At 39.5% G+C, this 25,131-nt stretch overlaps 1 protein-coding gene across 4 annotated transcripts in view; it reads left to right on the top strand.

Moving 5' to 3' along the window:
* OLFM2 (olfactomedin 2) overlaps positions 1-25,131 on the top strand; it is a 245,883-nt gene that overhangs the window by 54,744 nt on the left and 166,008 nt on the right. The window contains exon 1 of one of the 4 annotated variants that reach the window (XM_034419341.3): positions 11,218-11,481. The exons of 2 other annotated variants lie outside the window; for them this stretch is intronic. In XM_034419341.3, the coding sequence (XP_034275232.1) occupies positions 11,347-11,481 (135 nt within the window). In that variant the 5' untranslated portion in view covers positions 11,218-11,346. Of the gene's footprint in view, positions 1-11,217; positions 11,482-25,131 lie in introns of those variants that run through there. One more of the 4 variants, XM_034419340.3, reaches the window with a different exon arrangement.

Genomic DNA, 25,131 nt, shown 5'->3' with positions numbered 1-25,131 from the left:
ATATTATTATATCAAACTTTGAAAATGTACAGGGAGAAATTCTTAATGTAAAACCAACATTAAACTCTGTAAATATCAGTTCATACTAAGATTGCTACAATGCAGTTGAAGTTATCAGTATAGATTTTTACATTTACCATATGAAGTAGAGCTTCTACAGTATATATAGGCTGCAAAAATATTTCAGATTACTAGATGGCAGCAAGGAGTTATAATTTTTATTATCTCTTCACTGCCAGCTAAAGGACAAGTGCTTTTTTGCAGCTCTAATACACAAGTTTTATTATCTCAATTCTGGATATTCCTTTCTACAATTCATTGGTGAGTGACATTTTTGGCCCTGAGAATTGCACATGTTTTAAGAGCACATGCCACACAGATACTCTTTTCACACAAAACTCCCTCCCCCTCAACACCAAATATTTACTCCTAAGATCTATAAACCAATTCTTTCTAGAGCTGCTTGGGAGTGTATATAATCATAATAGAAGAACAACTCAATAAATTAAATAAAACCCAGAAGGATATTATCATCAACAATACGACAGGCCACCAAGACATCTAACAGGACAAGAAGGATGGTCTTCCCACCATCCCATACTGCACCCACAAGTCATTAGTGAGAGCAACCAATGCAATTTCTGTTCCATCCCATAACCTGCCTTGAATCCTGACTGCCAAATCTCCAAATAATTTGTTTGGTTCAGAGTGTTTCTAATTGTTGCCCATCACTGTTGCCACAATCTTTCCCCAAAAGGGAGGTTGGATATACTGGTGTCTATTACTGTTGTATCTATGGAAGGCCACTTGAGGACTGGGTAGGCCAGCACCTCTTCAAGACAGCTGGAACCTCCTTAACTATCAATAAGTGAGTTAAAACTACTGCTTGCATCCAACTACTAGTTCCCTCCTTTTTTTAACTAGCCAGGAGAGTCAGGAATTAAGTCAGTGAAAGGTAGAGCTCATATCACTTCCTTGAGCTCTATATATCATTCATACAGAGACTCACTATAATAAGGGAAAGGCAATAGTACTTATGAAACTAAGTCTCTTGGAAGGTTTGGTATATTAACCAGGAATTTTTCCTGCCTCATCCCTGGAAACATAGTAGCAGTGTACATTTTTCTCTTCTTCAAATGGCTTAGTAATAACAAGGATTTGAATCTGGTAGAGCTACAGCGGACTTACCGATTTTTCCTCCTTTTGCTGGAACCTCTAGATCTCAGACAGGCAGGTGGCTTGTAGATGTGAAGGGGGACTTCAGGTTGGAACTCCCCCTCCAAGGGAGAATCTTTCTACTTCTTGAAGGGAGAAATCTGCCGTACTTTTTGGAGTATAAGACACACCTTTTTTCCCCCTAAAAGAGGGTGAAAATTTGCGTGTGTCTTATACACCAAATGTAGCCCTGCCCAGCCTCTGAAGCAGAGGTTTCAGAGGCTAAAAAAAAGCCTCTCAAACCTCCATTTGAGGGTCTGGAAAAAAAAGCCTCCCAAATGGAGGTTTCAGAGGCTTTTTTCAGCCTCTCAAACCTCCGTTTGAGCGTCTGGAAAAGAAAGCCTCCGAAATTGAGGTTTCAGAGGCTTTTTTCAGACTCTTGAACCTCCGTTTGAGAGGCTGAAAAAAAAGCAAGGCGCAGAGCTCACAACCAATGAACCTGTTACTAAAGTTTACCTCTGGGAACAGCTGATGGGAGGTATTCTGGGAGGCTGATCCACCCCCAATCAGCTTTTTTCTTACTTTCCTCCCCAAAATCTAAGGTGCATCTTATGCTCCAGTGCGTTTTATAGTCCAAAAAATACCGTATCTAAGTAATTCCTATAAAGGAGCTCAGTTTTATTCATTATGACCCATATTTTAGGTCCACATTATCACAGTCTGGACCTGTGCAGCATTTGCTAAGATTATTTGAAGTCAATAAATTTTCAGTCAATACTCTTTCTAAAGGTTGTCCAGTTTAGGGGTCCCTAACCCCTGGACCACAACTGACTACTGGGCCTTGAGCCACTTGGGACTGGGCCACAGAAGTAGAAGGTGAGCGCACACATGCATGTGAATCCCCACTTGCGTAAGCAATGAGCAAGCACATAAGCATGTGTTCCATTTGCATGAGTGGCAGGTGTGTATGCCCACTGCTCATGGAAATGGAGCTGACTGCACTTGCCCACCGCTCACACAGAACCATCCCCTCTCCCCTCTCACACCAGGCCGCAAAGCTGGAAAGGTTGAGGAACTCTGGTCTAGTTACAATTCAGTTAAGAAAGGAATAGAATATACATGCATTCTAAGTTGTCATTTACAGCTAGTTTTAATATCTTTTTAGTATCATTTTAATATCTCTTGAGCATTTCAGTATGACATTTGGGCCACTTCCTAGGGCCACTAGGAGTCAAGCAGTATATACATTTAATAAATTATTATGGTTTGCTACATAGTCAACCAAATGTTTAAACAGGATTTGGCAGTTTTGTCTGCCTATTCAGTCCTTCCAAAGGACCTGAGATATCACAAGATGTTCTAAGTAAAGCTGCCCTTTGCAATTGACTGATGGTGATTTTGTCAATGCCGATGATGTTCAAGTGGTGCCACTTGACTAGATCTAATCAACAGAAGAGCCATTTATGTCATGGTGACATTCTTCCACGATGCAGAATTGTAAGGATGAGAAGATAGAATTGTAGCAAAGATTAATCATTTACTGCAGGGGTGTCAAACTGGCGGCCTGTGGGCCAGATGTGTCACATGAAGGCCATGCCCATCCCAGCTCTGTGAATGGGGAAAACATTGTGAAACGTCACATGACGGCAACATGAGGTGGCGAGTTTGACACCCACAATATACTTTGTAGTTATTTCATACTTGAATGATGTAATTTAATTATTTTATATTTTTTTCAGCTGCTTTGAGAGGTCTGGGTGAAAAATAGCTAAGAAATGATTTCAAGAAAATGTCAGCTCCACCCTGATTCTACTCTTTCTCTTGCTGCTTATCTCTTCCCCTAGCCCTCCTATTTCCTAGCATCTCCATGTTAGAGAAGGTGTTTGGTTTTGTGTTTAGCCTATTTCTTTTCTTTTTCTGGGAAAATGGAGAATCCTTTAAAAATACTGTGTTTTCCCGAAAATAAGATCCTGTCTCATATTTTTTGAACCCTGAAATAAGCGCTTGGCCTTATTGCGATGCACTCAAAATCCCGATTGGGCTTATTATCAGGGGATGTCCTATTTTGAGGGAAACAGGATATATGTCTGCATTGAAATTGTGTTATTCCTAAGTAAGAGTATCAATGTTGCCAACTAAAGAAGACAAGCATATTTAGGTGTAATAACCACTTTACTGGGAGGAATTGTACTTGGTGTGGTTGTGTTGTCATTCAAAGAAGGACTCCTGTGTTTCCTTTTTCTGTGCAACTATGAAAAATGTAGGAGCCCCAGTTCTCAAAAGCAAACCACAATCTGCAAAAAGTGGGAGGCTTCTAGCTTTGTAAAAAGATTGCCAATATTTTGAGCCACCAGATTAGAGGAAGAGATTCTTTACCTCTGAAATCTTGCATGGAAGCCACTAGATGTCACTGTTGGTCTTGAAGTGGAAACATGATCTCTTCCCAACTTCCTCTCATTTTTTATTTATTATTATTATTTTCTTTTTGAAAGTTTCCTCATTCATGATGCTAGGTTATTAGTCCTGTTGCTTACTTGATACAGAATTGTGAGCAGAAGAACTTTTGGACTGCCTAAAGATAGAATATTATGTAAATTCACCCAGAACTACTATGCAATCAGCAAAACTTAACAGTCTGTAAAGTTTGCAAATGCTTTAGGTGAGTTTGCCATTACTGAGTATTATTATTATTATTTTGGTATGTGTGTGCTTTCAAGTTAGTCTTGACTACTGATAACTGCCTGGACAAGTTCCTGCAGTTTTCCTGACAAGATTTTGGAAGTGTTTTGCCCATGCTTTTTTTTCCTAGGACTGAGAGAGAGGGACTGGCTCAAAGACACCAAGATGGCTTCATGCATGGCAGGACTAGAACTCACTGTCTCCTGGTTTTTAGATTGGTACCTTAACCACTATACCGAGCCAGCTTTCACTAAAATACTATTATGTTTTTTTATTTTTTATTTTTATTTTTCCCTGTACACGAGGACTGAACTGAAATCATGAATTCTTTTTGAAACATTGCATATATTTTTAACCCATAAGTTTCATCTATTCACCATCCCAAGAACTTCCTCAGAATAGTCCCTTCTTTTAACAGAACAAAACCAAGCATGAGGGGAAAAATGTGTTTTACACAATTATATAGTAATTACCATTCTCAGAAACATATTTTGTTGGCAAATGACCCCATACCTATGGCTATCTCATTTTGTATATTTCTTGACAACGGAAAGCTTCATTTCTGATACAATCTGCAATCTTTTCTACTCTTACCTTAAAATGCCCTCTGGAACAAAAAAATGAAGAGTATAAATTGCAAGCCTTTGCAGATGATTTGGGTTTTGTAATCAAGGAACCTCTACAATCAGGCCCCAAATTGATTAAAAAAATAGAGGAATTTAGCATAGTGGCAGGTCTAAAAATTAACAAAAAAATCTAAATTGCTAACAAAAAACCTTACTAAAAAACAAGAGATAGAACTGGAGAACACTACAGATATTCAGATAACAAGGAGAATAAAGTACTTAGGGATTTGGTTAACAGCAAGAGGTTCCTCAATCAAAAAAGTTAATTATGAAAAATTAATGCTGCAAGTTGGGAAAGATTTAGAAAATTGGAAGAACCTTCAAATTTCATGGATGGGAAGAGTGGCGGTGATAAAAATGAATATCTTGCCCAAAATACTGTTCCTCTTCCAGGGTATACCGATAAAAATACAAAAATCCTTATCATACTTCAAAATTATCATGAAATGTTGAGATCAGTTCAAGCCTTTGGAGCCATTTTTTTTTGTTTGTTTAATTCAGACAGAGGAAGAGCAAATGTGCAGTGGTGGTTATATGCAATCAGTGCAAAATTAGTTGAAGTACATTGAAGTATTATCTCCTATGTTTTGAACTAGATTGTACTCCAAAGCAATTCACACCAGCAAAGCAAAGCATAATGAGCTGATATAGCAAATTAGTTAAAATTGATCAGTAAAGACTGGTTTCTTTCACTGAACTAACCACAAAATGATAGAATAGTAGTGTCAGGGTTCCAACCAATGCCCTAATAAAATCAGGAGCCTCAAGGCAAGAAAAATCCAGTTTTTTATTAGGAGTGCCATGTCGACACGACCTAAGTGAAGCCAGCTCTGACTTCACTCAGTTCACGCCTTGCCTCTGATCCTGTTGCCCCCTCCCCACAAGGTGTGTCACCTGTCACATTCCCCAATGAAGCAATTTCATGGGTCGTAGAAGTCACTCCCTCTGGCTGTTGCAGGTCTCAGTGGAGATGGCCTTGACTTCGACTGGCTAGGATGTTTTTTGTTTTGACTGAGGTGTGAATTCTTTGGTGCAGTTGTGAGACACGATTTCCCATCCCACTGCCTATGGCAACTCGGGAGCAGGTCAGGAAAGATTCACAAGTTGACACATAGGGAATGCCCACCTTAGTACAGCATTGATCTGAAGATATGGCTTTTCATGTGAATTCAACCATAGCTGAATGGCAGTTGCACAAGTTTGATAATGTAACCTTTTAGTCATGCCCTTTATTTGTTTGGATTTGTCCTTCTCTCACAAAACCAAGAATCAGCGTTGAATACAGCATCTCAAAAATAACAGGTAATAATAATAGGTAACATTGTCCCCAGGATAGGATATGAAGATATATTTTATTTATTTATTTATTATTATATTTCTATACCGCCTTTCTCCCGTAGGACTCAAGGCGGTGTACAGTCAAGAAAAATATAGACACACAAACATCATAAAATTGCTAATTAAAATTGTTACTTAGTTTGGTCAATTAAATAAAACCCAGAATTAGATAACATTTAAAAATCATTTGCATGTTTGTATGTTTAGCCCTGCCTGTTGGAACATCAGGGTCTTGAGGGCATGGCGGAAAGCACGGAGATCAGGGATATTCCGTATCTCCGGGGGCAGTTCATTCCAAAGGGTTGGAGCCCCCACAGAGAAGGCCCTCCCACTGGGAGTCACCAGTCGACATAATCTGACTGACGGTACCCTGAGTAGTCCCTCCCTGTGAGAACGAACTGGTCGGTGGGAGGCTATTGGTGGCAAAAGACGGTCTTGTAGGTACCCAGGTCCTAAGCCATATGAGTCTGAAACATTAATTAAGTCAGATTTGAACCTGGATGGAAGAACTATCTGGAATCTCTCAACTTTAGGTGGTGTAGTGCATTTCCTTCAATAGCCAGTATTTCCTATTCATTCTGTTAAGTGGAATTCTGGAGTCTTGACAGCAATATAATTGAGCTTAACATTTACCCAACTATGCCCTCCTGGGAAAACGGGTATAAATAAGCTCCTAGCCAGTTGGCACCCTGGTAGCTCATTGCATCTGGCTTGTCTGTATTTCAGTCAATTTATGTTTATTGCTTTTCTTAATATGCCCACATGCATACACAAACACATACACTATGGCAAGGTGTAGAAAAAGGAAAACGAAATAATGCTAAACGACTTGCAATTTCTGTTTTGATGTTGCATCCTCTTGGACTTGGTTATAAGAATTGCTATGCCAGTGCCCACAGTTTGCAATCATGGTGGGCCCACGTTTAATAAATAGTCTGAAAAGCCATTAAGAAACAACTTTGGCAAGCTATATTTCTATTCTAGAGACTCTGTATGTTGAAAAAGTTTGACTCTCAACATTCAGAAACTGGCTGATTCTATTTTCAGTTCACAGACATTGTATTGAAACTGAGCTGTCCAAGGTGTGAAGTCTAAAAGTGTTATAGGAAATCATATAGGAAATCACACACTGTTTAATTGAAAATGAAACTTTGACATGTTAAAAATAAAAATAAAAATAAAAAAAGAAAATCATATAGAAAATCTTATTAATACACACAGGCAAAGAGAAAGAAATTGAAACATGGGAAGTAAATTCAGTGTGAGTAACTTGCTCAATGCTTGTAGCCAAGTGATAGGATTTTCTAAGCTTGTTTATTATTAAAACACCCTATCAATGTGGAAAGAAGTCTAAATCATTTCTCCTCCTTCATAAGCACATTCATAAGATTTATGTCACGGGGTAAACAATTTTATCTAAGGATATAATAAGAAAGTCCAATTCAGCAAAATGTTGCATGGTTTCGTGTATTTCATTCTAATAGACCAGATATAATGAATCATACTATGCATATCTACCTGGACGTATGTTCAACTGCATATCTCAATCAAAATCTACATGGCTGAAAACTTTTGCCTAGTTTATTTTTATTTTACAAATATATTTCTGATAGTATTCCAGAAGGCGAACGTTACTGTTCACTCAGGCATTGGGGTAGGGTAAATAAAAGTCCTTGTCTGATGTATTGGGTACATTTGACATACGTTTTGGTGTCAGTTGTCTGGATTTTAATCTTCTTCATTAATTTTATTATATTTTTTCTTTACTTCATTGTGCTTTATCTTCTTTTCCTCATGTTGTGAGCTGTCCAGTGTTATGTGGTGCTGAAATTGAATTAAATCAAATAAAGCATAGGCAAGACTGACAGACAAGTATCTTAGTTTGACAATCTTTTTTTTTGTATTGCTAATCTCACTGTCAGGAATTGGAATTCCCTAACAAAGAAACATTCTCAGAAAGTGCAAATTACCCAACTCTGTATCAAGTGATTCTGAATTTAAATTTGTCAGTAGATTTTACATCTGAGTTTGTGCAGCTTTTGCCGCTTGGAAAAGGAACTGCAGGAACAAGCAGGACAACAGCTATAGGATACTGCTATTTAAATCACATCTCTACATACTCCCCATTATATGACCATTAGTGCTTAGATAGTATGGCTAAGAAAACCATGTTCTCAAATACAAAAACAGGATACTGTTCCATTGTTAAGTGAGGAGATTCCTGGCCCGTACTGGGATTTTTTCTATTTGAGCTGGAAACCAATTTTCCCTCATGGCTGACTGACTAAGAGCCATTGGAGGTATGCAGAGGATCCTGTATTCCAGCAAAGAACAAAATAAAGATTGTTGAGAGAATTCAGTTTATGAGTATTGAAGAGATACCAATGTCTCTAGATTTTGTTTCTCTGAGAAAAAGCTGCCCTTGATTCACATTAGGCCAGTATAGAGGGAAATTGAAGGGATTGGTTTCCTAAACTATAACTGCCTTCTCACTTTTAAGTACTGCAAGGCAAGGCAAATGTAAGGAGTTCTGAAATAAAATGAACCAGAAAATCGACATAACAAAACATGTGGGCTACTTGACTTCCATATAGCTTTTGTCAATGTGATAGATAGGATGTTCTTTCTAATAGTTCTTAATGGTGTTTTTCTTGATCAGAACTGAATGGCAAGGCTTTAAAGATTTATTTATAGATAAGGGAAGAAGAGAGGGTTTTTTTGTTTGTTTGTTAAAATATAGATGTTATTATTTCTGGTACGTGTTATATTGGTAAAGGAGTTTTGAGAGGAGACAAAGACAAAATGGTAAGAAATTAAATTGTGAGATTCTACTGGAAGGAATTGAAGATAAATATATTTTTTAATATGTTGCTATTTCTGATAGGTCTTAATGCAGGTGTTTAAAAACTTCCTTTGAAGAATTTTAAAGATTTGTTTATCTATAAGAGATAAGATATTGGAAGAAATGTTTTGTTGTATTTTTAGATAAAATGATACGTTACTATGTTAAAAGCAAAGGAATATGAAAATGATTTATTTGATTAGTGGTAACTCTTAATTGGTGTTTGCTCATTAAGATTGAAAGACTAGGCTTTATAATTTGTTTAACTTAAGAGAAGAGATAGGGAAAGAAGAGATCTTTGATTGAAATATTAGAGAAGGTGATAAATTATTGAAATGGTTTTTACTTGTCTTGATGAAGAGGGAACCCACCTTTTTTCTCTTTTTTCTTACATATTTTTCCTTACCTTTCCTCCCTTTTGTCCTACACTATTGCATTTTTGAATATATATATATATATATATATATATATATATATATATATATATATATATATATACACACACTTTTCTGTCGAGGCACCTGGTCTACGCCAACATGTGGAAGGGAGCATACTGCTTCCCTTTCACCTTTCAGCTCCAATCCAGGAGCCCTCAAGCAGTCGCATTCATGACAAACCATTTTATATCAAAATTATATTTAGCTGATAAAGAAATATTTCTTTATCAGCAAAATATAAATTTTATATCTATCTATCTATCTATCTATCTATCTATCTATCTATCTATCTATCTAATGCATATCAAATTAAGCATTGTGGCAATGCAGCATCTTTTTCCTAAGCCCTTTCAAATAATGTGTTTACCTTCAGAAACATTTTGAAAGATCTATATATTAGGTATTTATAATCATATGTCTACTATCTTGTATGTACAGCATTAATTTAGATAATGGAAATTGGGCCAACTATTCCCACATCTCTTTGAATTATTATTATTTTATTTCAAATTGTTCTCTACCTTTGTGCTCAGATTCAGAGTAATCTGGATGGAGTGCTACGTTGAAAACTCAATCTCTATGGCTTCCAGGGATCAGTCCAAAGCCGATCACTTGGTATCCCATCTCAGCTTGTCTATCTTGTATCATATGCAGAATGGGGATTACAGTGACCTGATTTCAATTGTAAAAGTGAAAGTAAAATCAGTAGGATCAAGTCAGAATGCAATTAGGCAATGATCCATTCATAGCCAGGAAAAAAAATTAAGTGGCCAAATAATAATATAATCACAGTGTTGTTGATTTCTGCCTTGACATCCCCAAATGTGGAGTGCTCTAATACAATGTGTCATTTGGAATTCATAGAATGGAGCTAATGACTCAATAGCAAATTCCATTGTGTGTGATAGGTTTAACTGTGTAAAACTCATAGTTTTAGCCTATAAGTTAAGTTTAGAATTGGGCTATCTGCCCAATGAATGTAGAAGGAGTTACCTCCATGTGAATATTTCCAGGATAGTGAACATGCAGCAATGTGATATGTTCATATTTAAATCCAATTATGCCCAGTGGAATTTGACTCTATATTATTTGCTATTAAGTAGGCCACTCCTCTATACACAAAAATTAATTTGAGAAAGGAGTGTTGAGAACTGAAGGATTTTGCAAATGTAACTAGGAAAGGTAACCCATTAAATTCTGTAAGATTTACTGCCTGGTAAGTATCTCTAGCTATGCACTGCACATCCATGGAGCATAGGCACAACAGAACAGAACTGATTAATTTTGAATACAGGCCTTACTGGAGCAAGAAAGCTTAGTATAAACCTACTCCAGAAGATATTCCAGTGGATGAACCATGAACATCTCTAGAACAGGAGAACAGGGCAGGACAAAGAGGAATTTTCAATGGGGGTAAAGCTTGGCAAACTGGCTCTGGGGCGACATTGACACGCATATGGGAGAACGGTGATTCTGGCAACGCACTGCCAAGAAGATCTAAGCCATTGTCTACCATCCTTTGGTTTAAAACCGTTGAAGGGGTTTTTTAATATTGTAATAATTTTAATTGGATTTTCACTTATATTTAATTCATATTGTTGAATTTTTATCTTGTAAGCCGCCCTGAGTCCTTCCGGAGAAGGGTGGCATATAAATTGCAAGAAAAGAAAAGAAAAGAAAAGAAAAGAAAGAAAAGAAACAAGAAAAATGAATCAATTTCAGAGAGGCTGAGGGAGGGAGGTCTGCAGACAGGGAAATGGGAAACCCTTGTCTAGCGCTGTAGAAATGAAGCTCACTGGTATTTGGTGCAGGAGTTTTAAGGAGAGACTGGATGAGATTTCCTGCTGCGTTTCATTGAGGAGGAGGAGGAGGAAGAGGAGACTGGCAGGGAGGGAGGCCTGCAGCCAGCAGTACCTCACTCCGAGGTAGGGTAAGGAACTAAGGACGGCACCCTTCACTCTTGAGAAACCCGCAGTCCGAGCTTGCCAGTCTTGTTCGCTCGCTCCTTCTGTTCCTTTTCGTTTGAGTCTGGCTTCTCCTCCCGCCTCTCCCCACTCCGAGGCGGGCTCGGCCAGTGGCCGGTGGCATTGTGACGTCACAGAGGACGGCTCTTTTATAAGGACGGGCGCGAGAAGCTCCCGCTTCCTCGGCTCAGCGGTCTGGGCGGAGTGGCGGGTCCGCCGGGAAAGCGGAAGCCTTCCTGATGGGCAGATGAGCCGGGAGGGGGGCTGCGTCGCCGGAGGGCGAGGGGCATGAGGCAGGGGGCGACATGACCGTGCCGCTGCTGAAGATCGGCGCCGTGCTCAGCACCATGGCCATGGTCACCAACTGGATGTCCCAGACGCTGCCTTCTCTCGTGGGGCTGAATGGCACCATCTCTCAGGCCGGCACCTCCGAGAGAAGCGTGAGTTTTCCTTTCTCTTCCCACCTACCCACCCTGGAGAAAAAGGGCTGCCCCGCGGCTGTCCCATCGAGGCGATGGACCTCGCTTAGTGGCTCTGGAGGGCTTGATCGCCTGACTTTTTGGCGGGAAGGGGACCCTGCCCTTTCCTGCCCTTCGTTTCTAGTAACAGTAACAGAGGCGGAAGGGACCTTGGAGGTCATCTAGTCCAACCCCCTGCTCACGCAGGAGACCTGTACTAGGGATTCGAACCGCCGACCTTTCTGATCGACAAACTCAGAGTCTTAGCCACTGAGCCACCTCGTTTCTAACTCTCAGCTGCGCCAAAGGAGCGCAGCGAGCGAGCGATCCAAGAAGTTGCCTCCTTTCCCAACCTCGTCCCGGAAAGGGGGTTTCCCGGGTTTGGTCTCTTTGCCATTCCGACGAGACGGGTTTATTCACCTGAGTCTGGCGTTTGTTTTCTGAGTTGCGTCGTGATGAGTCTTGTTTGGGGGCTGCTGGGGGAACGAGAGAGGCGGCTCGGTTCCGATCTATCGTCAAAGCTTCTTTATTCTACCTAGGAGGGAAAGACACTTTCCCCCCTCTGCTTGGCCCTTTCTGCTTCTGCATAGATGTGTGCGGGTGTAAAAAAAAAATGTTGGAGAGACAACTTCATTTTCAGAAGGTTTTCGGTGGGAGAACGTTGGTTAGGAAACAAGAGGTTAAATCAAGCCCCCTTTTTATATGTCCTCCCGTAGGAATTAGGCGGCCTCGCGGCCAGACTTCACACCAACCGGGAGGGAAATGAGAGTTGCCTGCCCACGGCGGCGGGATCGAGATTTGGGAGTTTTTCAGTTGAACTTGGGAAAAATTGGCAGAGCGAGGTAACGTTAGTCTTCGACATTTGGAATGGGGATTTATGACAGATTGGGACTAAGGGGTGTTTCCTCAATTTGAAAATCTCCTGCTCGCTGGACTAAGTCGCTTGAAATAATCCAAAAGACTTCTGAATGGATGTCTGGGTGAATGAGCGTGGTGTCCTGCTGTCTTTCTCTCTTAATTCACAACAGAACTACTGCTGTATGAACTATCTCCTCTGCCCAGATGTCTCCAACCCAATTAGAGCTCTTATTCTCGACTTCTTTGAGGGTTGTTTTGATTCTTTCACTCTTTCGATGTCTTCTAAAGGCTGAAGACAGCCTTTGGGGAGGGAGGACTAGATGTTTTCCTTTTTGCTACTGCCCTCTTTTTACCAATGTTTCCTCTGAAACTTTGTTAAATGATCCCTCCTATTATTCTGCTATGCAACCCTTCTGGAATGAAAAGAAGGATTCTCGTCGTCCTGTCCCCCCCAACCATTCTCCTGACTGTGGCTAGTCCTAACTGCAGTGGATCACTTCCCTGGGCTCCTCCTAGACTCTTTCAGGGAAGCATCTTCCCTTGTTCAAATATTGGTTTCTTTGGGGTCTCCACACCATTCTCCTCTGCTGAAAACCTCCATGCCAGTCCTTTCCCAACCGCTGTGATTTTTTTTTCCAGGCCCATTGAAGGGTTCATTTGGATGGATTGCTTTATTTCTTTTCAGCTGGGAGACAGAATTAACAATTCTCTCCTTCCCATCGTTTCCCCCCCCCCCCCTTTTATGCTTGTCTGAATAGATTTTTCAACTGGTGGAAAACTTTCTCCAATTCTTAAAGGAGAAATGCTCAGCTCTGTAAGTCTGGGTGTATAATGGGGAAGAAAGGTTCTGAAATGTAGACTGGTTGTGAGCTCTGCAGAGCATACTGGAATTGGTGAATTAGTGTATTTGTGCCTGAGATGTTTTGATTTTTCAATATTGCTGTATACAAGTGCAACGAAATCTATTCTTCCACTGTGTAGGATTCATTTGATGTTTTAAACAATATCTACAGCCTTTAAACAGTGTCTCTGGGTATGTTTATAGAATAAGGATAAGCTTCAAATAGTAGTAGCAAGTCAATAAATGTTTAGAGTAGGAAACGCCCGTAAAGGTTTTTGATAAACAGATCGGGTCTGATCCTCTCCCAATTTTGCTTCTGTCTCCATATATCGGTATCTGTCTGTTTGTACTTAAACCCACATGCATACGAAGCAGTTAGAAAATCAGTAAACCAATAAACTCTTGAAAAGGAATCCCCACATCCTTGGTGAGGTTGTAGCCGAGTTGCTGATTTTGAAATTGCTGGATAGATTGATGGACTGTGATGCATAGGTAACATAATGGGTATTTCCTCAGCATTAAAAAGAAAGGAAGCCATAGGATTGGAATATTGTTCTCCACATAGGAATTAGAGAGGATCTTTGGAGATAGAATGGAGATGAAGTCTAATGCAGATTATAGGCATCCCACTGTGAAGCTTAAGGGCACATTGATTTATATACCCATGTGTTGGAATTACTCTAGTGACTGTAATTTGATAGTACAGCAAGTGATGCAAATTTGTACAGGATAATATGGCTTGCTATCTCTTTACTCTCTATCAATTCCACAAGTAAAATGTGTGTACATTTTTCATGTCTGGTTAATTATAGGGACATGGGAGAAACAAGCTAAGAAAGATGATGGATGTCAAATGCTCTGCTCATTTCTAAGACTTCGGTGTCTAGGATTTGATAGGACCAATGTTTCTTAGGGCTGGGAGAAGGCGCTTCCTGATCACAAATAGCAAATACTATAAGCAAAGAGAGGTGGGACTGGTAGATATGCAAAGCTATCGATGTCCTGGAATGGGTAAATCCTAAAATGGAAATGGTCTTTCCCTTGCCAGAAGAGAAAGTGGAGGTTAGCTGTGGTGACTGAAAATACGCTTGGAACAAATGAATGAATGGATCTCTGCCAAGAAGCTTCTAGATCATCCAGCTTCTGGAGCCCTGCCGGATGCCACCTATCCATTCCAAGGAATCCAGCTTTGTCAGCTGCAGCAAATCTATCCACTTGAACGCTCATCTCTTATTGCCTTCTTCAGTGTATTCACTTGATGTAAAGCCAGCGAAGTGTGTCTATTTCACAGTGGGAAAGGCTGAGGTCCCAGTAGAAAGGAAACTGAACATCACAGCTTTCAATTTGAAGTGCTAATTCCTTTCAATTTGGCACAACATTGGTCTGTCCTTATCTCACTCAACTGCCTTAGGGCATTTTCTCACCTGAGATTTACAGTTTTTCTTTGCATTTATTACTTCCTGTAATCTGGATGTAAAGCCAACATGTTCTAGAAAGTGTATGCTTAATTAGAAAAAAAAAGTTTCTATCTGCATGTTAGATGTTCTGAGGGTATTCACAAACATGCACATATTTAAAAAGCCAAGAATGTATGTTTAATATTACATAGGGTAATATTCATCATGTCCTTGAGTGGCCTCTTAATAGCACTCTCGGTGGACAAAATTAGAACTGGATAAAGGGTATGCCGTGTAAGAAATTACCATAGTTCTACTTTCTCTGTTGGATTTTTTTTTATTATTATCCTGTAGAGGGTTTCCAAATAGTTCGCTGCAAAAACCAGAAGAATCCCAGGATGCTGTCTAGTTTTCACACAATACCGTGGCTTATTTTTCCACTTGCAATAAATCCTTATACCTTCATGTGGGTTAGGAGCTCCGGAACTTAAAATTTTAAAATAATTAAAATTTTATTTAACTAAGCTTTCGTCAGCCATCTGCTGACATCGTCAGAGTATTAAACTACCATTACAGAGATCTCTGCCTTCATATGCCATTAATCAATTTGGCCGTTGTGCGTGTAATAGGCCTTTTCAGCCGTCTCCCACTTGTATTAATTTCTTTACTAATATACCTGGAACTCGTGTTTATAGTTTAGGGGTTCATGCAATCTGTTAAGAACCAAATACTACAACTTCCCTGTTTTCTTGAATTGGTGAGGATTTGGGAAAAAAAATAAATAAATCAGGGCACAAAGCAAGACGATGTCAGCTATTCAGGATAAATTTAAAATTAGACTATACATTTCACCTACGGTTCTTGATTTTGTGCCCATTGCTGGATATACAGTATGCTTTTATTAATTGGCAGCCTTGTACTCTTCTCCCACTGGGGCTGGTGAGGATGCAGATGTTTTGACATTTATGATCTGATGCAAGCCATCCCACTGTTGAATTGGTGATGTGCTTGTGTTCACTCACAGGCATTGGGAGATATGGTGAAATACCATTCGAAAAGCCTTAGTAGTTGAAATTTCAATTGTCCTGCCAAGTTGCTTTTCTGAGGTTTGCCTCCTGCTGTTGGGGAAAGCACATGGCATTTTAAGCCCGTCTTCTTTCAAAAGGTGCCAGCCAGTTATACTGACATTCCTGGGATTACCAGACATCTCAGCATGAATTGTCACCATTTCCTTTTGTTCTGTATGCTTTCTGTGTATTTTTTTTAAATAGTTCCTTTAAATGAAACTTTCTTTTCATGAACAGGAGCTGCTTTATGTATTGGCTGCATTCACACAACATGCTTACCCTAGCATTTACTGAATTAACCCACTTTCTCACTTGACACAGTACACTGAACCATAAATAATAAAGTGGTCTAGATTTGTGTAATTCACTGTGGCAAAGAAGCAGAAGCAGCAGCTAATCAAGCCTCATGATGGATGGATGGATCTGCTAAGACTTTACCTGACCTAGTTAAGCACATTGTTGTGAACACAGCCTTAGGTTGTATAATTGCCATATACACTGTGTACTGTATATACCAAATGGCTTTGCTTCTGAATAGCGCTGTCAATTGATTGAGTTTTCTTAGGAGTCAACAAGTGGAAAGCTCATATTTTAGTTCAAAAGATGCCTACTGTATTTTGAACATATGTAGCTGGCTTCATAAGAAAAACAATAGCAAAAACCCCAGTGATTAGTTATAATCCAGTATCTTTTTTTTTTTTAAATTTATTTATTTATTTATTAAATTTATATACCGCCCTATTCCTGAGGGACTCAGGGCGGTGAACAGCGAACGATAAAAATACATGTAATACAAACGTTAAAAAAAACCAATTAAAATATACTAAACACTCTGGTCCTAGATAATTCAAGACATCCCAGTTTAAAATAAAATCAAAAGCAATATAAAGGGAAAGTTAGGCCAGGCCGGCCTGCTGAAACAGGAATGTTTTGAGGGCACGGCGGAAAGTGCGCAGATCCGGAATCTTCTGTATCTCTGGGGGGAGCTCGTTCCAGATGGTGGGTGCCCTCACAGAAAAGGCTCTCCCCCTGGGGGCCGCCAGTCGACACTGTTTGGCTGACGGCACCCTGAGAAGCCCCTCTCTATGGGAGCGTACTGGGCGGTGAGAGGATATTGGAGGCAGAAGGCGGTCTCGTAAGTACCCTGGTCCTAAGCCACGGAGCGCTCTAAAGGTGGTAACTAAGACCACCTTTTTGAGTTTTTGATTTGTTAGATTTATGCCCCTCCTTTCCTTCCAGAGCTTTGATGGGAGTTTCCTCTTCTTTTAACCTACAGCAATCACCCAATCAGTTTCTGTGGCTGAGAGTGGATCTGAAACAAGGTTTTCCTGGCCCCTTGGTCCTATAATAGAGAATATAGGTCAAGATGAAACATATGACAGAATATGTATAGCTCAGTGCACTGGTGATGTTACATAGTCTGGTCATGAAACTGCAGGAAAAGAACCAACGCTTGGAATATAACAAGAACCCAAGAGTACCTTAATCCCTACATACTGAGCTGCCTCTCCAGAAAGACTTCCTACAGTAAATCCTCTTGTTTTGTTTAATATTAACATATTGCATGAAGGCATGATTTCTAAGAAATCTAAGGTTGGCAGTAGTTATAAATTCCTTTCTGTCTCTGAAAAGAGGTTTAGAAAAATAAAGCTAAAATGAATTAATAGCCTAGACAATACGTTTTCAGGCAAAAGAGTAAAGGGTTTTTTTTTTTCTAATCTCGAGGGCAATATTTAGCTGAACTGCAAAAGCGTGGTATTTCTTAATATCACAGTTAGCTGTCAATGGTGATATCCCCCTTGAATAGGTTTTCATTTCTTTGGAAGATGACTATGGAGAATGGTCACGATGTTTTCGTTCAAATAGAGCCCCGTTTTTATTTCAAGGAAATTTAATCCTAAATGAATTGAGTACTGAGACCTCAGGTTTAAAAGTTGTTTTTTTAAAATAAAAAAAAAAAATTAATAGCAGTTTCACTTTCAGGAGTGAAAGTTTTCAGTTTTAGGAGATTAATATGAAAGCAATTGTTTTAGAAGCTCTGGCCAGTCCTTGAATTCACATGTGAGAAACCTAAGTGAGTTTTTGATATTTGAAAGCAGAAAGAAAATTATCTGGATGGTCAACTTCTGAAGCTTTTTCCATAAATTTCATAGCAGCGAGCAATGTACAACACTGTGCTGATATAAATTGTGTTTTGACAACAGATGGAACTCTGAATCTTATAAACAAGACATAAGTCCACGGGTAAAAAAAAAAAGCTAAAAGTCTCACACTTGGTGCAAAACCATTCATTATTTGTTGCATGACCTTTGCTGTAGACCTTACAATAATAGTTTCCATGCTTTATGGTGCGATATGAGTGTGTTGCACAGACAAAATTATACAATCAAATGGTCTTTGATGTAAGCCTCCAAAGGGAAGACTTCTGCTGCATCCATAAGTAATTTATGGAGTTAGTCTTTTATGTGTCATCAGATGTGCCAGACATTTATCTTACTTGCTAGAAGTCTAAGCAAAGTCTCTCTGGGATCAGGTTGGATTGACTAAATGGACTCTCTCCAACTCCCCCGCCCCACCTCCCTGAACTCCCTCCCATGGCTTTATGAATTCTACTCCAGAAAGTTTTGCTTTTAAATTCACTCCTGATGCAGAAAAATAGCTAAATCTCTTAATCCAAGAGAAGACATGCATCTAATAGCAACGTGCCTCACAGGAGGAATATTATTTTCTCCATCTCAATGACCACAATATTTCCCCTTGCCTTCTATGAAAAATAAATCCATTGTTGGGGTAGAAGAGCATAGGAGCAACATATTGCTTTAGTCCTAATAATCAGAAGCATTCTGTCAGGGGATTCTTCCTTACAGTGGAGCCTACAGTGTTGGACTCCTTTACTGAGAATAATGGGCCAGATGTTGAAGGTCTATTTTTCTCTTGCCCAAATGATGGTCAATAGTGGGAGCAGAAAGCTGCCCGAAGCCTTCCATTCCCATCCTTTAAACCACAGTTTCTTCTAAATTGCCTGCATTCAGTGTTCATTCATCTAATTTAAGGACTTTGAATTGTGAGTAGAGCCCATAGAAGGCAAACCATTCACACATATCTTCCCCAAACAATCTGAAATTCACCTTCAAAATGATAACTTTGATTTTGAGAGTGGATGGGGTTTTCTCAAAGGTTTCTGCTCCTGATTTAGGCTCAGCAGCCTTTAAAAACATTCAAGAAACCAAATTCTGGACCTTGGTTGCTCCATTCTTGCCCATTGCTGACTTTGAGAGCTCCAAAATATTACATTATGTATTTTATCTGTCATTAGGACAAGCCCTCCTTGTCTTCTCATAGGAGCAGTTCAACTCAGTCTTTCTCAGGGAAAGCTGTCACACTCCTTCCCATTTTTAATAATTATTTGAAACCCCCTTTTTTGTTTAAAAAAAGGAAATTATAAAAGATTTGGGTTTTATCCTTTAATAAAATGTAAGTGATGGGCAACTATATAAATTGACCTAATAATCACATTTTAAAACTATCCTTTTGTTGTTTAAGCATATTTCCTTGAATACCAATAACATTAATAAGATTTGTTATATTGCACAAAGCCCATGTAATGCAGTCTGTGTACCTACTCACAAGAAAATGCAGTAGATCTTTTGTTCCAGTTAATATAAATATAGGATTGCATTGTTGAAGATTTCTAAAGTTAAAACCAGAGAAATTAAAATCAATTGAAAAGCAATTGTGAATACATAACATTCTGTGTTGTTAAAGCTTTTTGAAAAACCCACATAGAAGTTAGGATCGAATATCAAATCAGCTAGGAAGGCACTTTAGAGAATTGGGCAGGCAATTCAGGTTGTCCTTGAGTTACAACCAACTATTTGGTGACCACTCAATGATACAGTGGCACTGAAAAAAAGTGACTTACAACTGGTCCTTCAACTAAAAACTGTCATAGCATCCCCATGGTCAACAAAATTCAGGCACTCAGCAACTGACATGTATTAGTTGCAGCATCCTGGGATCAGGTGATCTCCATTTGTGACCTTTCCAGCCAGCTTCCAACAAGCAATGGGGGAAGCTGGATTCATTTAACAACCAATTGATGGTTGCACCATCACAGTTGATGAGTGCACCAATTCACTCATCAACTGTGGCAAAAAAAGGTCATAAAAGGGGTGGTGGGGGGGACTCACTTAAAACCATCTTGCTTGTTGTTCTTGATGGAAAGCTATCAGCACGAGGAAGCAATCTGATTTCATTAGCAAGCTCTTTTCTGTCCATCACGGAAATTCTGATCCCAATTGTGGCCATAAGCCAAGGACTACTCATACAAAGAAAGATTGATCCCAAACCCTTAGCAAATGTTGGCAGTTATTCTGGGATAGAGGAAAGGGCATTATTTGAAGTAACTTGGACAGAAGCCATATAAAGAAGTAAAAATAACAGGCAGCCAGAGAGTTGCTGTTAGCACAGATATTTCTCAAATTCTTCTAGAAACCATGTTGGTGGATGATTTCTGCAAACTTAAGCTTGTGGATTTGCCTTGGAGCTAGTCCTATGTAGAATACCTTACAGGAGATCTAATTGAACCCAGCACTTTCTGACTTATGCCTGATTTGGTTAACCTCTGTGGGAGATCAAGTACTACTTAGTAGTAAGAAGTAGTAGTTTAGTCAAGGTTACACAGTGAACTGAATCCCACTCTGATCGTTGGTGCATCAGAGTCATGATTCTTCCATTCTGTATCCAGGATCCCTGGTAGTCTTTGTTGCATTATGGTCTTCCTGGAAAGAAGTTAGGGCATCTGGATTAGAATATTGCAACTTTATCCTATGTTCGACTCTAGTTCCTATCAACGCAAACTGCAACAGTGAATAGACAAGGAGAATAGGAGCTATCAATATCAGGAATCAGTCTGATTTCATTGCCTATCTATCTATCTATCTATCTATCTATCTATCTATCTATCTATCATCTATCTATCTATCTATCATCATCTGTCACCTTGGATTTCCATTAGTTGCTTCTTGCAATCTAAAGACTTTCAGATGTGTTAGAATGATAGTTCCCCACATTCTCAGCCAAAAGGGTGTGGGTGTGACTGATGGGAGCAGTTGGTCTGACATATTTGGGGGCCACCATGTTCAGAAATAAACTGTTCTGTTGGCTTAAGTCAGGAAACTAGAGAAATGAACCACTGACTACCCTTGTTCGAGGTGACACTCTGCAGATGTGCTATCTCAATATGTATAAAAGCAGGGATTCTGAATTGTTAATATTGAAATTCTGTCTTTTGTATGTTACAGAAAATGATTTTCTAGCCACTCTTTATGATTAATAATGATAGGCAGGGCTTTCCAACACTGTGCATCCCTATCACTGTCTTTTCTTGCAGCGAGTTGTATGTTTTCCCAGCACACAATTTGATTAGAGGGTGCCCAAAGGCTTCATTGAGTATTCCTTGGCTCAATCTTCCGCAAGCTGTTCACTTCAAGATGTGGTAGATTACAAATTTCATCAGCCATTATTCTACTTACTTGATATGACTTGAGTAACTTTTCTTATCCCAATGCAGCCTTCTGAGAACCAGGAATGAAATGCATTTAATCAGCAGTCTTGTATTGGATATTTTTAGAATCAGGTTCTGTATATAAACAGTCCAGTGTGCTATTCCTGCATGTCAAACCAGATGCCATCGGCCAGGTGAACCAACTCTGCATAGCAAAATTGTCACGCATGCTGAAAAGAAATCTGTGATTTAGATTTAGGTACCCTCTCAACTCCAGTAGGCATACAGAGTCAAATGTGCCTCCTTCGGGTAGCTTCAAATTCAAATGGAGCTGGAAATGCTTTGAAAGTGAATGAATTTGAATTCAGATGAGTCGATATGAATGGCGGGAGGCTGCATTAATTTGACAGTGTAATCATTTTAGGAAATTCAACTTTCATGGACTTTTTCCTTTTTTAAAAAAAGAAAAAAAGAAAAATCACATTTGCATTCATTTTGCATTGCATGTTTATGGGTAGATAAATTGGAAATGTTCACATGGCCAAGTAACAAAAACAGAACAAGACAAAAAATGTCAGGGTGCTGTATTTAAGTGTGCAGAAATGTTCTGGGGGTAGAGCTGGATGAATTTATTCTGTTCTAGCAAAGCTCCAAGCTGGAAAGGAACCTCATGATTAAAACCAAGTATGAGAAGGCCGTGGGCATTTTGCCTTCCTGTTCCTCTTCCATCTGCCTTCCTTCCTCTTAATGCTTCCTAGGAAGCTGCAGAAAGGGCTTGAGGAAATCAAGATGGTGCCTCTTATGTGCCTCTTCACTTATAGATGTTGCTGGCTCTGCCACATTAGTAAAATAAAAATGCACACACAGAGACAAAGGATGAAGGATTCAAATGGTCAATCCTGTTCAAGTGAGTCTTAGCATTGAATAAAGCACTGTATAAGCTTATTCTTTAATTGTTCATGAACTGTACAGAATTGAGGCATGCATACATTGAATGATCCCAAGACTGAACAGCCCTGTTCTTCTGAACATATCTCTTCTCACCACAAATAGCTTCTTTGAAAGCTTTCTCAGTTATTGGCTGATTCTGCACACATCTTATCTATTCTGTTTATGAATGCAGAAGCGTGAACAGGCGAGTGTGAAATTAAATGCAGAATGTATTAAATGGATTCATGCTAGTTGGATGAGTTTGCTTCATTGCTTTTAGACAACTAATGTGAACTGAATTTAAGTTGTACCCAAATTAATGCCAAATTAAACTCTCTCAGGAGGAGGGCAACGTTTCAGTCTGCTGAGGCTGTGAGAACTAGGTAGGAAGAAGGCAGACCCAAACGAAGGGAAAAGCGAGGCTGTGCTCTTTCCCTACACACGTCCAATGCTAAATTGGAATTCTTTCCTTCTTCAGCTCTCCTTTGAATTAGCCACAGTTCAAGTGGGTGTGAAAAGCTTGGAATGAAGTCGTGCTCCAGCTGCTTTTGTTTTACGGTGTGCTCAGTATGAAAATTAATCCAGTTTTGGCTAGGAAAACTCAAAGAGATGAAATGGGAGACCATTAATAGAAAAGAAATGGAGCTGAAAGTTTCTCAACCAACCATTCTGATTGTCTTTCCTTTCCCCCCTCCCCCCCCCCCCGCAAATGTCATTTTCCACCAAAAGAGTTCCAAAGTCAAAAGCTCTTTGTATCTTGGACTGGGGTATTTAAGGACAAGGCCAGGGAGTTCAGCCAGGGAGCTGGGATTTTGTCTTAGATCTTGTTGAAAAAATGGTGAGTGAGGGAACAGTTATGGTGTCTTGTGATGCGGGTACCATTTTCATCTTCTTACTCTTATTGTATACCTGTTGTAAGTACAGTCTGGTGTGTTTAGTGGAGGAGAAGGTGAAATGATTGGAGAGCCTTCTTTTCTGAGACTCATCATAGAAGGTGAAGGGCCCTCAGGTGTTGCTCAGAGACTTCTTGAAGGGAAGCAAGATGAGTCTCTAAGGCATAGGGACTTGTTCCATAACAGAGGAGACAAGAAAGGGGTCCCAAGGAGTCAGAGACCATTGTAATCCCCATCAATTCTGAGATGGTATGTCAAAAGCAAATGGAAATTCTGGAAGCACAAGCACAATCCACAGGAGAAGAAAAAGAGAGAAAACATTGAGAGGCTGGTATACACGAAGAGTGAACTCTTTGACAAGCGGAGGAGTTGTATAAGAATTCAGCAGGAGTTGATGACTACAGGTAGTCCTCGACTTACGATCACAACTGAGCCCCAATTTTTGTTGCTAAGTGATTGTTAAGTGAATTTTGCCCCATTTTATGACTTTTTGGGCCACGTTTGTTAAGTGAATCACTGCAGTGGTTAAATTGGCAATCTGGTTGTTAAGTGAATGAAACTTCCCCATTTGACTTTGCTTGACAGAAGGTCGCAAAAGGGAATCCCGTGAACTCAGGACACTGCAACTGTTGTAAATATGAGTCAGTTGCCAAGATCTGAATTTTGATCCTGTGACCATGGGGAGGCTGCAGTGGTCATAAGTGTGAAAAATTGTTGTAAGTCACTTTTTCCACTGCCGTTGTAAGTTTGAATAGTCACTAAATGAAATGTTGTAAGTTGAAGAGTACCTATACAGAAGAGTAGAAACTTGTAGCATGAACCAGTTGAAATGGAGTTAGGAAGGCAAAATTCAGAGTGAGACAAGGCTAGGTAGGAATGCAAAGTATAATATGAAGGGCGGGATTGAGGGTATGTCTAAAATAAGAGGCAAGGAGACTGTTAACCTGTTTTACAGGGAAGGTGGGAAAATAATAAAGGGGAATAGGGAGAAGGCAGAATTTCATAACCCTTTCAATGCACTTGAAAGTGAGAAACAGGATGCAGGATGAAAAAATATATAGTAAGAGCCCACTTTGCTACAGTAAACAAATTTAGCTTTCTAAACCAGATGAATTACATTTCAAGGTAGGAAAAGAGCTGGCAGAAGTGAACTCCAAATCACTGATTGTAATATTTGAACATTTCTCAAGAACAGGAGAAAAGCGAACATAGTCCCAATACTCAAAACAGGGAGAATCTGGGAAACTGCAGACATAGTTTATGTCTAGTGTATGTACTGGCAAAATATTAGATTGTTAATTTTGATGTCCACAAGTATTTGAAAAGTAATTTTATCATACCAGAAACCATAAGTTTCTCAAGAATAAATAATGTCAGAATAACTATCCCTACTCAGGACACTATGGCTACTCTGAAAAAGTAGCCAAGAAATGCTATGGATGTTGGCTTTGATCTCGGTAGAGCATCTGACAAGATCTCATTTTGTGGACTTGATGAATAAATATGGGTCTAAATAGTGTGATGGTCCAGAGTATTTGCTACTTGTTGAACATTCACAGTGGGTGCTCACGAATGGTTCTGTGGACAAGTATACATTCCCTGAATCTGGGTATGAATATTCATTTGTATCGCAACAAGTTTGGGATATCCTGGTTTGGGGGCAATGTGTAAAAAAAAAATTACACTAGAAAAACAGTAGTGGACTCTGAACTGCATGAGCAAGCATTCATTACAACAGGTAAGAAAAACCCAATACAGTTTAAGAAATTAAGAGACATGCTGTTGTGTGATACAGACTGTAATGTAAATATGTTGCACTCCATTAAATTAAGCATGAGCTGGATTGCACCTGGAATATTCTGTTGATTCTGGGCAACAAACCTGAAAATAGACATGGAAAAATTAGACAGATTTAAAGGAGAGCTACCAGGATAATAAGGGGTTTGAAACAGAGGTGGGTTCTGACCAGTTCTGGAGAACCAGTAGTGGAAATTTTGAGTAGTTTGGAGAACCTACTAGTAGTAAAAATTCTGACTGGCCCCACCCCCATCTATTCTCTGCCTCCCAAGTCCCAGTTGGTCAGGATGAAATGGGGATTTTGCAGTATCCTTCCCCTGCCACGCCCACCAAGCCACACCCA

The sequence above is a fragment of the Pantherophis guttatus genome, chromosome 2, assembly GCF_059756535.1.
Source record: "Pantherophis guttatus breed Tessera chromosome 2, ASM5975653v1, whole genome shotgun sequence".
Taxonomy (NCBI): Eukaryota; Metazoa; Chordata; class Lepidosauria; order Squamata; family Colubridae; genus Pantherophis; species Pantherophis guttatus.
The sequence above is the reverse complement of the archived record's forward strand: the minus strand, read 5'-3'. Positions and strand labels throughout refer to the sequence as shown.